Below are 14,000 nucleotides of genomic sequence, written 5' to 3'. Positions count from 1 at the left end.
AAACGACTTTCTCGTAGTTTATCATGTATCAAAGCTATTCCCAAATCAGTTCTAATATGATTATTTTTTACTTTATCTTTCCTAGTTTTACAATTCATCCATCTCAACTTCTTCATTTACGCTACAGTGAGTTTATCTACATGATGTTTCTTATGTACCCAAACATTCTGCATCATGCATCATAGTCTATTGTAGGATTATTCTATAAGATTTTTGGGAGAACACTGAGTATGCTAGTGATATACCCAAATCTATGTTTATCTCTTACTTCCTGCCCTTGGAAAGTCCCTATACCCCTTCAATCTTAGCTCTTCCATTGGTTGAGCCACTAGCTCCAGAAAAGCCGTCAGCATACCCAATCTCCCAAAAAATTTCTTCTAAGTTTTGAACAAATACATGATCACATAACACTCTTGAGTCTGGGCACACTCCTATACTTCATCATATTTTATTTCTTTGTGAATCATCATCCTCTATATCACACCATAGGTTATTGAACACCACATAATGATTGGGATAGGATTAGAATTATGGATTATAAATCATGGATTAATATAATAGAGTTCGATCCAGACGCGCAATAAAATTGATCAAACACACCATAGAGCATTAACACATCATGATTCTCAGTTGGCATGATGTAATCCAGTAAAGAAAATAAAGATAGACAAGAGACGCATGTCAGTAGTAACAGAAATATGAGAAGATGTATACAACTGGAGATCAGAAACCCATTTTGAAACATTATTGAGCACCACATAGGGTTTAGAAACATGATTACAGTGGACCCATATATACTATGAAGTTGTTAATAGGACAGTGAAGAACCACCACCTACTGTCCATTATAGAGGTAAAATCAGCAAGGAGGGACCTAAATAGTCTAAAGTTGGAGTCATTAAACAACCATTCTATTCGAAGATCCAGTACACCAGCAGGTCAAACTCTTTTTGAAAAATTTAAATTTAATTCTGATTCTCTATTACAGAAATAGTAAAACTGATTGTTAGAGAACTATTTAAAATCTCATATCTTAATAACATTTTAAATTTTGGATGGATATTAAGTTTCTCTCACTTGGACGAAAAAAAAAAAAAAAAAAAAAAAATCCAACCACCATCGGAGACAACGACATTGATAGAAGCATATCACTTGGAGGCATTTACCTTCCAAGCATTGTGCCTCTCCATCAATGTCCCTATCTTTGGCAACGACCCTAGCTTTAGGACTAGAACTCTGGCTTTCTTTTCATGAGGTGATGAATCCGTCTTGTAGCAGGTAAAAAGCTTGTGTAGGTAATTTTGGTGAACTGAAATCAATTTCTAGAGTTTAGACACACAGAAATTTGTAATCGGACTTCAAATACCCTTCAACATAACTGGTTTCATTTTTAACATATGAGTTAATAATATAATTTTCACGTGTAACAATGTGATAATGGTTTAGACAAAATAGTTTAAATGTCTAAGATTCTTTGATTTAAAGGGTAAAAAGGGAAATTTACCCTCTTTGCCGTGTGCAGACATGTTTTCATCAGAAATCATCTGGTGGCAATTACTTGAGATGGGGTGACCATGGGTGGGTGTTAACAGTAACCAATGGTCTGCAAGGGTGGTGGGCAGGGGCGGTGGTGGGAAGGGGTAGAGGTGGTTGTGGGTTTCAAAGTGCAAGGTGGGAGAGAGGAAGAAAAGAAAGAAACAAGAGAGAGGGGGAGGGGTTCAACCCTAGCTTTGGGAGCTAACCTATGCGCTATGTTATTAGGTCTCTGCCTCTGTTTAGAGATTCAAACTTTAGTATAGAGCTTGAAAAGAGTCAATATCCAATAAAAGAGTAAATATCTCCCATGGCCAAGTGCTAATATCTATGGAAGTGACTCCCAATTCCCTTGCTTTTTGTAGTCCATTGTACATTGCTCCTGCTTTCGATTTCTTGTAAGCTACTTGTAAAACCAAAGTACAATTCCTTGTCATAAAAGAAACTCATTATGCTTTATATTTTTCCTCGATATAACTTCCATTATATATCATAATATGACAACTAGATGACAACAATCCATAATATTAATGGAGGGTTAAATAAGGGAGTAAGACGCACTAGGATCACGAGGAATGTAACCAAATTCAAGTGGCAAATCCATTTATCAATATCCTTCAAGATTTTAATGGGATTGGGTTTGGAACATGTTAAACTCTATTAGCATTTGATGTCGGTCCCATCCTGGAAAAAAGGAGGAAGGTTGGTGCGTCAGGTTGGTACTTGGTAGTTGGCATTGGGAAAACGCCACCCTTAGTGTATTAGGTTTGCAGCTAGCACTGGAAAGAATCCTAATCAAACCCTTTAAACAGAGATTCTAAAAGCTTATTTGATGATTGGAGGGCAAGGATTCATATAGCAAACCCTAATTAATTGGGATAAAACTGAGTTATTGTTTGGTGGATTGAAAACCTGTTGCCATGCAACGATTCTTATCCCATAAAATGTAGCAAGTAATTGAAAACGCAAACAAGAAAAAATAAGTATCAGATTTTCCATTATTGGAGATTGGAGAACATTACCCTACATCTTAATTCCAATTGTTGCCCAAATTCTTGTACCAGAAGAACAAGAGACGAAAAGATGGCAATCAATAAAAAAGGGCCTCCCTGGGGCACAAAGCTCTCACATGTGTGAGGTGCAAGGAGAGGGTGAGAACTACGCAGTCTTACCCTGAGAATGTCGAGAGACTATTTCGACTGCTTGACCACGAAGTAAAAAACATTTGTACCTTTACTGTTGGACCAAGCACATCCCTTAAAATGGTGCCAATCAATCTCTACTTCATTTGAATAGAATAATAATAAGAGATATTGTTTTAGATCCATGATCCCTTCTTTAGAGAGAACTTATATACCCAGATACTATTATTGGGGAAGTACTTAGCTTTCAAAATCCTACCCCACAACGACTATGGATTATGTAGAAGACTCCATATGATGTTTAATAAGAGAGCTTCATTATGTACTGTGCCAAGTCTAAACCCTAACCCACCTTTGTTTCTAGGTTTACAACAAAAAGACCAAGGAATAAGAGAAAGCTTTTTCTTATTATTAGATTCCCCTCTCCAAAAGTTAGCGTTAATGATATCTAATTGCACGCAAACATTTTCAGGATTAAAAGACAAGACTTTATGTAAAGAACAGAGCTTAGAGCTGACTTAATTAAAATCATTCGACCTACCTGGACTGAACCCTGTTAACTATGGAAGTATATAAGAACAAAAAAATGTGGGTGAGCTTTTCTGAAATATCACATAAAAAGAAAAAAATCATATCACCACCACGGTTAGCAAAATCGCATTTAAAACTCTGTTTTAAACCTATTCTCATTTTTTTACATTTTAAAACTGTTTTTCCTTATGTTTCCCAAAGATATTGGAAAAAACTATAAACGGCAAGTATTCTCATTCTAAACACGTTTAAACACATTCCCCTTTTTAGGTGTTTTTCAATACTTAACTTGTTGAACATAATGTCTATTTAATTGACTATATCTTTCTCTCCCGAACTCTGATCGACCTGATTCTTTCACCAATTTGAACCTAACTCAATGGCCTATATTTCCCATGGTATCACATTCAATTCAATATCAATGTATAGATCTCGAAATTGAGATAAAATCTTATGCATTTGCTGAAAATTGTTTCTAAATGATGGACTCCCAACTCAAATTGAATATACATTACTCAAAGAATGTGTTGACTATGTTGACAAAAATAAACAACTTTATAACTAAACCACATTGCTCAATAAAACTTGGACATATGTGGTGGATGAATTTAGAATTAGTGTTGGATGATATTCAATTATATGTCATAAAACTTATAATGGGACATGAGATATATATGCATTAGTGTTAGATACTGTAGTTATTTTGAACATTAGATGTTGGTATTCATGTAATAATTCCTTATTTTATACATGTATACTACCTTCTTTTTTTTCTTGTCCTATTTATTTGAAATCTACATGTTTAAAATTAGTACTGTCTATTTTCTGTTTTTTGCTATTCTTTATTTTTTTGACTGTTTATTTGACCATCTCGTTCGACATCCATTAATAGACACGAATTTGACGTTTTATATGTGAAAAAATAAATTCGACAATTAAATGTTCAAAGCATTGTTGGCAAATCGGGTTTTGACTAGAAAAACTAGGCCGAGTTTAGTCAAAAGATTAAAAACATGGTCAAGAGTCATGAAGATTCTTGTTGTATGAAAAAGTGACAAGACTGTGACCAAATCATACCAAGTCATTCAAGACTCATTTGTTTTGCTCGAGTCACAACAAAATGGCCGATTATTGTCAAAAGTTTAAGTCGGCATTTCTAAGTAGTTTTGAACTACAATATATTCTAATGATGTTAAATGTTCAATGACCAAAGTCTTTTGTATTGAATCTAGCGACTATTGAATGTATACATCTAAATTTTAATTAAAAAAACATGATTCATGACCATGATATTTCCAAGTTGAATCTTATCACTTTTATCCAAGAGACAATGAATGATAAGCTTCATAAAGAATTTTGAAAAACAAACACTTTTATTGTATCTTGTCTTATTTAATTTATTTATTTGGATTGCTTGAGAAAGACTAGTACGAAAATAAGAGGAGAAAATTTGACATGACTTGCATGATTTTCTATGATTCGTTACAATACACTAGGATTTAAAGAGGACGAGTCTGAGTTACAAAATCTGATTTTCCAACAATGGTTCAAAGAGGATGAAAATACCCGTTCCAGCCATCAATTCTTTACGAAGGACAAAAAAAAAAAAGAAAAAAATAACCATCACATAATTATGGCCACAGCGTGGATGAACCATAGCCCTTAATCACCAACCGATTCGAATCTATGTTCTATTGGGTACACTCTGTGGCAAAGATTGAACTGACATCAGCATATCTTTGCAGTCGCACCTCATAATATCAAAATTCCATTGTTCTTAATTACTTTTTCACAAATCAAAGCCCCAAAGACAAAGCTTTAATTGAGGAGCCACCTCTCAGACGAGCCCCTCTTTTTCTCCCCGAAACTTGGGCTTTGCCCAGTTCACGAAATCTCTCTCTCTCTCTCTAGTCTCTACTCCTCTGCTCCTGCTCCTGCTCCTGCTCCTGCTCCTGCTGTGTGTCTCTCTTCTCTTCAAGGGAAGCGTCTTCAGAGCTTTAATGGTGGATTCTTGAAACGTAAATTAAAGACTCTGAGACCGAAAGGGTCGTTATAACACTGGCTATCTGGCTATGGACTGCTTCACAAGCCTTCTTTGCACCGAAGATTACACACTCATCGATGTAGACGATGAGGTCGAAGAAGAATGCCAAAGTGATCCTCAACGGAAGCTGCAGCAGCTTTTTCTTGGTGATTCTTGGGCCGATTATACGATAGTTTCAAAGCTTCTTCAGAAAGAACGGGAAATGATGCCCAGAGATGATTATTTGGCGAGGCTTCAATCCGGAGGCCTCGATGTCTCCGCTCGTAATGACTCAGTTGATTGGATTTACAAGGTGGGGTTTTGATTTTTCAGTCTTGATATTCTCTGTTTAGTTTGTTTTCCCGCTTTAGTTTCCTGGATCGAGTTTTCAGAGTTCTTTTGTGATTTCTTTGAAGGTTTATCGCCATTATAGCTTCGAGCCATTGACTGCTTGTTTAGCCGTTAATTACATGGATCGGTTCTTATCTGAGTATGAGCTTCTGGTAAGTTTTCTTTTATAAATCTCAATTCGGAAGATGAGAAGCTTTTATTTCCATTTCTTCTTCGCTTAAGCGATTAATTCGATTTTTGGTCCAATTTCTAGCGTGGGAGTAACGATTGTAACAATAAGGAGTCATGGACGTACCAGCTGTTGTCTGTGTCTTGCTTGTCTGTGGCAGCAAAAATGGAAGAAATCAATGTTCCAATGTCTGGAGATTTACAGGTTAATCCAGTAACTAATCATCAAAACTGCAGAAATCGTTTTTCAATCCTGAAATGGGGCTCAAGAGTTTCTAATTTTTGCAGGTGATAGAAGGAAACCTGATCTTCGAACCAAAAACGATTCAGAAAATGGAGCTTCTCCTACTATCAGTATTGAAGTGGAGGACTAATGCAGTTACCCCTTTCTCCTTCATCGATTATTTCTTGCAGAGATTCATAAACCCAGAAAGCCAAGACCCCAAATCTGTTGTTCCTCGATCCGTCGAGCTAATTCTAACAACAACCAAAGGTATCTTTATCTCTACCTCTGTAAAGTAAACTAGAAATCTAAAAGGAAAGAAAAAAATTCGACATTTGATAGACTTTGATCCTTATTTGCTAATGGACAGGCGTCGAATTCCTTGAATTTCGTCCATCAGAGATCGCATTAGCTGTCGCAATCTCTATAGCTGGAGAAACCCAAATCATCGATTTGAGCAATGCCATTGACTCCTGTTCTTCCGTTGACTTAAACCAGGTGACCAAACAAAAAAAAACCCAAAATCCGAATTGTTTTGTTTGCTTGATTAAACTTTACGATTTTTAATGGGTTTGCTTCTGCGATTCAGGAGAGAGTCTTGAAGTGCTATGAACTGGTTCAAGAGGTCATGAATTCGAGGACTACCAATCCGCCATTGAGCCCAGTTGGAGTACTTGATGCAGCAACTCCTTTGAGCTACGATAGCAACAACAGCAGCAGTAATGGAACAACAGGTGATGGGCTTCCTTCATATCTGTCTCTGCTTTCGTCTATGCTGGTGAGTCTGTAAATGTTTCATCTCCGAAAGAGAAGAAGAAGAAGAAGAAGAAGAAGAAGAAGAAGAAGAAGACTTTGACTTTTGAAGAGAATTCTAAAAGAACGAAGAAAACAAAAAGGGGGAGGAAGGATAGAAAAACTCATAAAAAGGATAGAGAGACAGAGAGAGATGGGGAAGAGGTTTAATCTTTGGTAAGGCTGGCTGGTGCCCATCTTCCCTTCCTTTTTATCCTTTTTCGTTTTTTTGGCTATTAATTAGGCTTAAGCTTTAACCCTTTCTTATATAGATAATCAAATTATGAAAATACTAAATTATTTTGAGGGTAATATTGTCATTGACAGAGAACACATTGGCTATCTTGTATAATTGCATATTTTGTGTCTAGAGAGAGACAGAGAGAAAGGAGAGGCAGCCGACCTGTCAGAATGGAGACTTGGGAGAGGGAGAGGGAGAGGGAGGGAAAAAAATGAGGCAGAGGGGGAGGGAGTAGCTAACACACGCCTTTTTGGTTGAACACTGCGCACCCTTGAGACTCCCAACCTACAAAGGGTATACAAGGGTATAAAGCATACACAACGGTCAAAGACCCACTGGTCCTTGTAGAGAGAGAGAGACACTGGTTGTAGAGAGAGAGAGAGACCAAGACTGAGAGAAGTGGAGAGTCCCAAAAAGAATTTGAAATGATGATTTGAGATTTTTGTCATTTTCTTAGCTTTTTATCATTGAAATGCAATTTTGGCTGCCAGCCAACTCACCATCATTCTTCTTTCTTTTCTCACTTCTTCCAAGCCCACGTCTCTCTCTCTCTCTCTCTCTCTCTCTCTCTCTCTCTCTCTCTTTCTCTCTTTCTCTCTCTCTCTTTCTCTCTTCAATATTCATGAAGCAAGGTAAAACTAATGAAGAAATAAGTGGAGGGAAGGGGGTGGCGGGGAAGATTAAGGAGTAATAGACAGCTAGATTCATGGGTCCCACATTGAATATTCATGTGGCTGCGATTGTCGCCATTGTTCAAGAACCATCGCTATCATTGGATTTTCTTTCTGTGGATAAGTTGACTTAATTTTGCGATTTTATTGGTTCATTAGATCTGATTAGATGGATTTCCACTTTTGTCTGTGGGTCCCGGTGGAATCACGGATCCTTATTATATGTATTTTTCTCCTACCAACTGTAATCATGCTTCTACGTTAAATACTACAAGATTGTCTTGTTCTTAACTTAGTGTACGGCACACCTTAACTGTGAGAGAGAGAGAGAGAGAGAGAGAGAGAGAGGTATAGGTGTTATGAGCCCATAATCCATTCATGATGGATTATGGTACTTTACCAAAAATTTATATTATTTTGGAAAAAAAATAAGAAGAATTTTTAAATATTAATATTTAATTAATATTGTGTTGATTCTTAAGCTCAGTAATCCTAAACATTAATATTTAACTAATTTTGTTTGGACTCATTTAATGCTAGAAAATTACTCACCATTACTTGACTACGTCTCATAATTAGTGGTAGTAGAAATTACTCACCATTACTTGACAAGTTAACAGGCGTAATCTGGGATGGAATCGAATCAAAATTGGCTGAAATCGGTCTGAAAAAGCCTTTGAATCAGTCAATATGAAGAATATTTCAATGATTCTTGTGTTTTTTTTCTTTAGAATCGATTGTATCGAATCATTAGGCAGAATTAAGATTGGAGATCATAAGTTTTGACATGGATCGGGCTCCTAGTGATTCTTCGATTCTTGTTTCTTGAAACCCTACAAATGGTGAAAGGGTTCTCTCTCTAATTCCTTGTTATCTTTTATTTTTTATAAGAACGGTTTGCCGCTTGGCCAACGGCCAGAGCACATGCATGGGTATCAAGAGGAGAGGTAGGATGGTCATTTCCTAATCCCATGTGATAAGGCAGAGGGAATGATATTGGACAACATTTATTTTTTTTGTTTTGCCTTCTGGTAATTTTTTTTTTACCTCTTATTCGACTATTAGATAAGTAGCAAAGGGATGAACTTTGGACCATATGTGACCTGCTATAAGTATCATATGATCCACTATTTATTATAGTATTATATTATTCTTATATTTTGATCTATTAAACTAATTTTTTTATTAATTATCTCTTAAGTAAGTTGGCATTAGCATTACCTCATGTAACACATTTGGGGAATTCCACTTGCACTTGAGGGTATCTTCCTCTGTTAGTTAAAACGGGAACGGCAAAAAAACTTTGTTCGGTACGGGTATGTTTTAAACGGATCAAAACGTGAACAGGACGGTCAAAAATACGGTCAAATACGGTAAAAACGGGGAAAAAAATAAAAAACGGACGATACGTATTTTAAACGTTTATATTTAAATAATACGGTGTCAAAAAAACGGCAATATATAGACATAAATTGGCATAATAATTCTCTAAATACCTAGATAACAATCAAAATAAATAGTCCCGTTTTAAACGTTTCTATTTTAAAACGTTTATATTTTTTAAAATCCGTTTTTTTACTGTCAAAAAAACGGTACGGCGTTTAAAATGGCAAAAAAACTTCAAATAGCCCCGTTCCCGTTTTTTACCGACTTTCTGTGAAAAATTCGGTAAACGGTGTTTAAAACGGCAAAAAAACGGGATGCCGTTTTAAACGCGAATAAACTAACTAGGGTATCTTCATCCAAAAAGTTAGTAATAATAAAATGAAGCAAAAATATTTTTTAACAAAATAATTATAAACTTTGCTGGAAAAGTAAGATGATTTTGCCACATGGAGAAATGATTTAGAGAAACTGACCATTGGATGTGTAGGGAGGTCTGAATTAATCATGTGTAAAATTCTAGGTATAAATTTCAAGTTTAAATTCAAGTATTTATTCACTCATGTATAGACTATATATCTCTTCAAGAGTCCACAAACCTTTTGTGATAATCTTTAATTTTTTAATATTTTGTTATATCACTTAACAAACTTTGGGCTCCAATCTGACTTGGCCATATGGAAAAAAAGAACATTCATCCCAAAAACCAAACTCTAAAGCTAAAAATAAATGAATAAATAAAGAGGCTCTTCAAAAAAGTCCGTTTCAGTGTCTCTGGTTCTTATACCCTTGATGCAAATTGAATAAAAGGAGAGAATGTCCAGTGTAATAGCTATACATAATACAATTATAGATACTTCTCTTCACATTGATAACCTGAGGTTTAAATATTATATTATTAAAAACAAAAAAATAAAGGGTGAAGGATCATGCTGGTCTGTTGTAGGGTAATCTAAACATGTGGGTCAATGGGAAAGTTTGTGCTAACATCTTCAATATATACAAAGGAGGGGGCAACACAGTCTTTTTACACCCACACAAGTCTAAGTGTTTACTTACCCTAGACTGGCAAGGTTCTTTTTACCAAAAGAAAAAAAAAGTTTAAATAATGTGCCATTAGTTTGAGTTTAAACGGGAAATTCAATAAACAATATTTTGGGCAAAAATAATGTTCTTGGAGCCTTCATTTTTAAGGTATCTGATTTTATGTTGTTTTCAGTTCTTTTATGCTATGAGAGACATCACATTTTTTTCTAGGGAGATGGTTTCCCACATTATCGTTAAGGAATCTCCACGCCACATTAACTTGTGTCTTGGATAAAGTATCATTCATATGGATCTCATTTTCAAACTGTACATTGATGGTTGTGGCAATTTCATCCTATATTTTTATATTTTGGGGGGTGGGGGGTTACCCTATCTAACTACTCAATGTACCCAGTGGGACTTTAACTAGCTACAAGAGTGGAAGAGGGGTAGGGTGCCTTATGCACAAGAAGAAGATATGAAAATCGAACCTTGACCATCTAGGAGCTTGCACTTTATCGTAAATCACTAATCAACTGAGCAAGCAGTTGTCTTCCTAGATTATAATTATATAATAAAAAAATGAGAGAGGATTTTCAAAGAAAATGACATTGAAAACCCATCAATAAGGAATGACAAAACAGTTTTGTACATAAAAAAGTAAAAAAGTCATTTCATGTGAGGAGGATAGATAAACGAGAGATAAATTGTGTAACTTCTCAAAGAGCCTTTTCCTATAAAGGTTTCACTAGGTCTGACACTTCTGAGTTCTGACCTAGATCTACATTAATTTTCAACATTTCAGAAAACCATGAGTATAAATGCTAAAAACCAGATATTTTTTTTAATGGGTAAGAAGAGAAACCTGTTATAAGAGAATAAAAACTTTCACATCTTAAAAGAAATTTTCTTTTTTAAACTATTCTAAGGAGTTAAGGAGATGAGCATGTTTCATTGCTTCTTTTCTCCACATGTAGGTAAAACAAGTAAAAGCAAGAATAATATAACACACAAACTAAGAATCAATGAAGAGGAAACCAATATGATCCAATTCATGTGATTGTTGGATTAGTATGAGTCCGAAAGACAATCAGGTCAAAAACTTGAAAACTCATCACTAGAAAAAAAAAAAAAAAAAAGAGTGAACCATACTAAGGTTATATATTGATTCTTGGTTTGTCACAACCTTTAATTGGTTCTAAGGTGGAATCAAAAGAAAGAATCATGCAGTAACTCTTGTCACACCATGAGTGCAAAGGAAGAACAATTGAAATATTGGATTCAACCAATTCACCTGTACTATGCTTGTCATGGAGGATTAAATTTATTTTCAACCAAACATCCCCATTAATGAAGTCCTTTCTTGCTTCATTGTACTTTCACTCATTTTACTTTGAGAAAAGGACAGGCATGCTAGCAGGTCACCTAAGAATTAGGTATGCTAGCATCTTCTGGCCGTTAGATGAAATAGACAAGATCTCATCCATTCATAAACATTACCTTACATAATCTTTCCAATACCGTCACTCTATAACCTTTTTTTTTACTTTTCTACAGCCGGCTCCCCTCCCTTCCACAAATTTGTATCTCCTTCATCGTCTTTCTCTCTCTCTCTCTCTCTCTCTCTCTCTCTCTCTCATCCCGCATGCCCCCTTCAATTGAGAGGGATTTCATAGCCATCTACAATCCTTAGTTTTTGTTAATGGCAACCATAGTTTGCCCTAATTATATTTCTTTTTTCTTATTTTAAATTTGCAACTGTAAGAAAGAAATTTTACTCAAACCATCATTTATTCTCTCTATATCTCTCTGAATCAAACCCACAGAAAGCAAGAGATTGAAAAATTTTACCCAAACCATCGTCGTCATCGTCATCGACGAGGTCATCATCATCATCAATTTCATCGTAATGGACTAACGCTCTGGTTCTCTTCCTTGAACGTTTAATACAACTAGAAGAACTATTGTCTGGATTTAATCTAACAACCCTCCTCCCACTTCCATCTACATGATGGATCCCATTAGGCAAGAATTCCTCATCATCCTAGCTGTGGTCAACTTCATCATCTTTAGAAATTCTTGTTCTTTTGTGTGAACGTTTAACGCTAGGTTTCCTTTGATCTCGAAGAACAGATCGGGATTTCAATCCAATAACCCTTTTCTCCTCCTCCCCTTGACTCTTGCCACTTACTGCCTCAAAATCAAAAGTTTCCTTTGAATCTTCTCCAGCGAAGGAAGAAATGTAATCGATAATTATAAGATGTATAATTTCCTTCATCTAAATCATCTGAACCCTCTTCTTTAGAACGGACCCTTCTCTTTCCACTGTGCCGAGGAACTAATTTTCCTCCACTTCCCATCTTTGAATAAGGAAACACTAGGGATTAAATTCAATCATAGAAAACAAAATTCCTTTTTTTTTTTGGTAGAATAGAAAACAAAATTCAAGATATTCGGTCATCTTCCATTTGTTCCTGAACTATATCAATTGGGTGAAGAATAAACAGAGAATTTTAAGAAAAAAATCAAAATCTCAAAAATAAGAAACTGCCCAGAATTCCATCGGAGAAGACAATCTATTCACCGCTAAAGCTTCTTTGATCTGTTACTGGAACAAGAAGATCAGCATCAACTTACCCAAACCATCGTTTTTTCTCTCCAAGGCATCTCCTTTGAACACCGTGGAGTCATTCTACCTCACCAAACTTGCCGGTGTAAGAGAAAAAGATGGAGATAAGATGTAGCAGCAGTAGAGTGAAAGTTTAGATCTTTTCCCTTCATCTAATGATTATATTTAAGATGATCAAATCCTATGATTAAAATGCGCTAACATACCTAATTCCTAGGTGAGCTGCTAACATACCTATCCCTCTCCTTATTACTTTTCCAGTTTGCCCATGAGAATTTTGTTTCACTTTGGCAATTAATGCAATAAGTGGTGAAAAACTAATGAGTTGATCTAATGATCAAACTCTGACAAATTGGAAGGATAAGAGGCCTTACCAAGGAAAACAAGTTTGATCAAAGATCATTAAGGGAAAGTTAAAGATTTTTCTTTTTTTTTTGGGTGAGATGGGTGATAGCTAGTGCATCATTTACTGACAGAAATAACATTGGGTAGCATGTCTGATCAATGACTATTTGTGGGCATTGTCAAGTTAAGGATGATGTTGCTTGAGTACATTATTTACTGACAAAACATGTCGTGAGGGCCAGAGTTTTAATTTCTTCTTTGACCAACCAATCTCGTACACTTTGATTAACTGGGAAACCACCAGTATAATCTCAGCTATCAAGACTCATAAGTATTTCCTTTGCATTCAATCAAATAATTAAAAAAAAAAAAAGGTTATAAAAAAAATGGGGTTATGCAGTTGGCCTTATATGCATGGAGTTTTGGACTCAAATGGATTAATCATGTGGTTTGTGTCACAATTAAATGGAATCTTTATGGCATATTCATCTTCTGTGAATTTATCAAAAGGACATGGGCAATTAACCTTTTAGGGTTTAGAATTGAATTCTTCTCTACATCTTCTTTTCAAACTCTTATAATGTTTTTGTTTAATGTCACGAATGTTCCTGCTAATGATTTAGTTTTTTTTTTTTCCTAATACTTATATCATTACTTGCTATGGTCACTTTGGAACTAGATTACCTTCACCAAGGTAAAGCCGAATCCTTATTTGGTTTTAAAACAAATACACTAATAGATTTTTCACTTGAGAAATGTAACACAAGACCCTATACTTATTAACCATAACAAGAACATCCATACTTTGTTAATTCCGAGCACACACCAACATTACTGATATGTTCGATGGTCCCTTAGAAAAAATATTGCTGGATTGGCTACTTGCATTATAAACGAAGAAAAATGTGTATCATTATATGCTAATTATATATGACAGGACAAG

At 35.4% G+C, this 14,000-nt stretch overlaps 1 protein-coding gene across 1 annotated transcript; it reads left to right on the top strand.

Moving 5' to 3' along the window:
- Positions 1-5,024: 5,024 nt before the first annotated feature.
- Positions 5,025-7,093, top strand: LOC122070555 (cyclin-D4-1-like). The gene is made up of 6 exons (XM_042634738.1): positions 5,025-5,541; positions 5,645-5,731; positions 5,833-5,952; positions 6,036-6,240; positions 6,341-6,468; positions 6,560-7,093. Exons 1-6 carry the CDS (start codon positions 5,278-5,280, stop codon positions 6,758-6,760), a joined length of 1,005 nt encoding a protein of 334 aa, XP_042490672.1. The 5' UTR covers positions 5,025-5,277; the 3' UTR covers positions 6,761-7,093.
- Positions 7,094-14,000: the final 6,907 nt, after the last annotated feature.

The sequence above is a fragment of the Macadamia integrifolia genome, unplaced genomic scaffold, assembly GCF_013358625.1.
Source record: "Macadamia integrifolia cultivar HAES 741 unplaced genomic scaffold, SCU_Mint_v3 scaffold944, whole genome shotgun sequence".
NCBI classification, from domain to species: Eukaryota; Viridiplantae; Streptophyta; class Magnoliopsida; order Proteales; family Proteaceae; genus Macadamia; species Macadamia integrifolia.
This window is presented reverse-complemented; position numbering and strand designations above follow the sequence as displayed.

Excerpts from the sequence above, each read along its gene's own strand:
- LOC122070555 (XM_042634738.1), top strand. The coding sequence starts at position 5,278 with ATGGACTGCTTCACAAGCCTTCTTTGCACCGAAGATTACACACTCATC. Across the intron at positions 5,542-5,644 it reads CAGTTGATTGGATTTACAAG|GTTTATCGCCATTATAGCTT; the intron begins GTGGGGTTTTGA and ends ATTTCTTTGAAG. Across the intron at positions 6,241-6,340 it reads AATTCTAACAACAACCAAAG|GCGTCGAATTCCTTGAATTT; the intron begins GTATCTTTATCT and ends GCTAATGGACAG.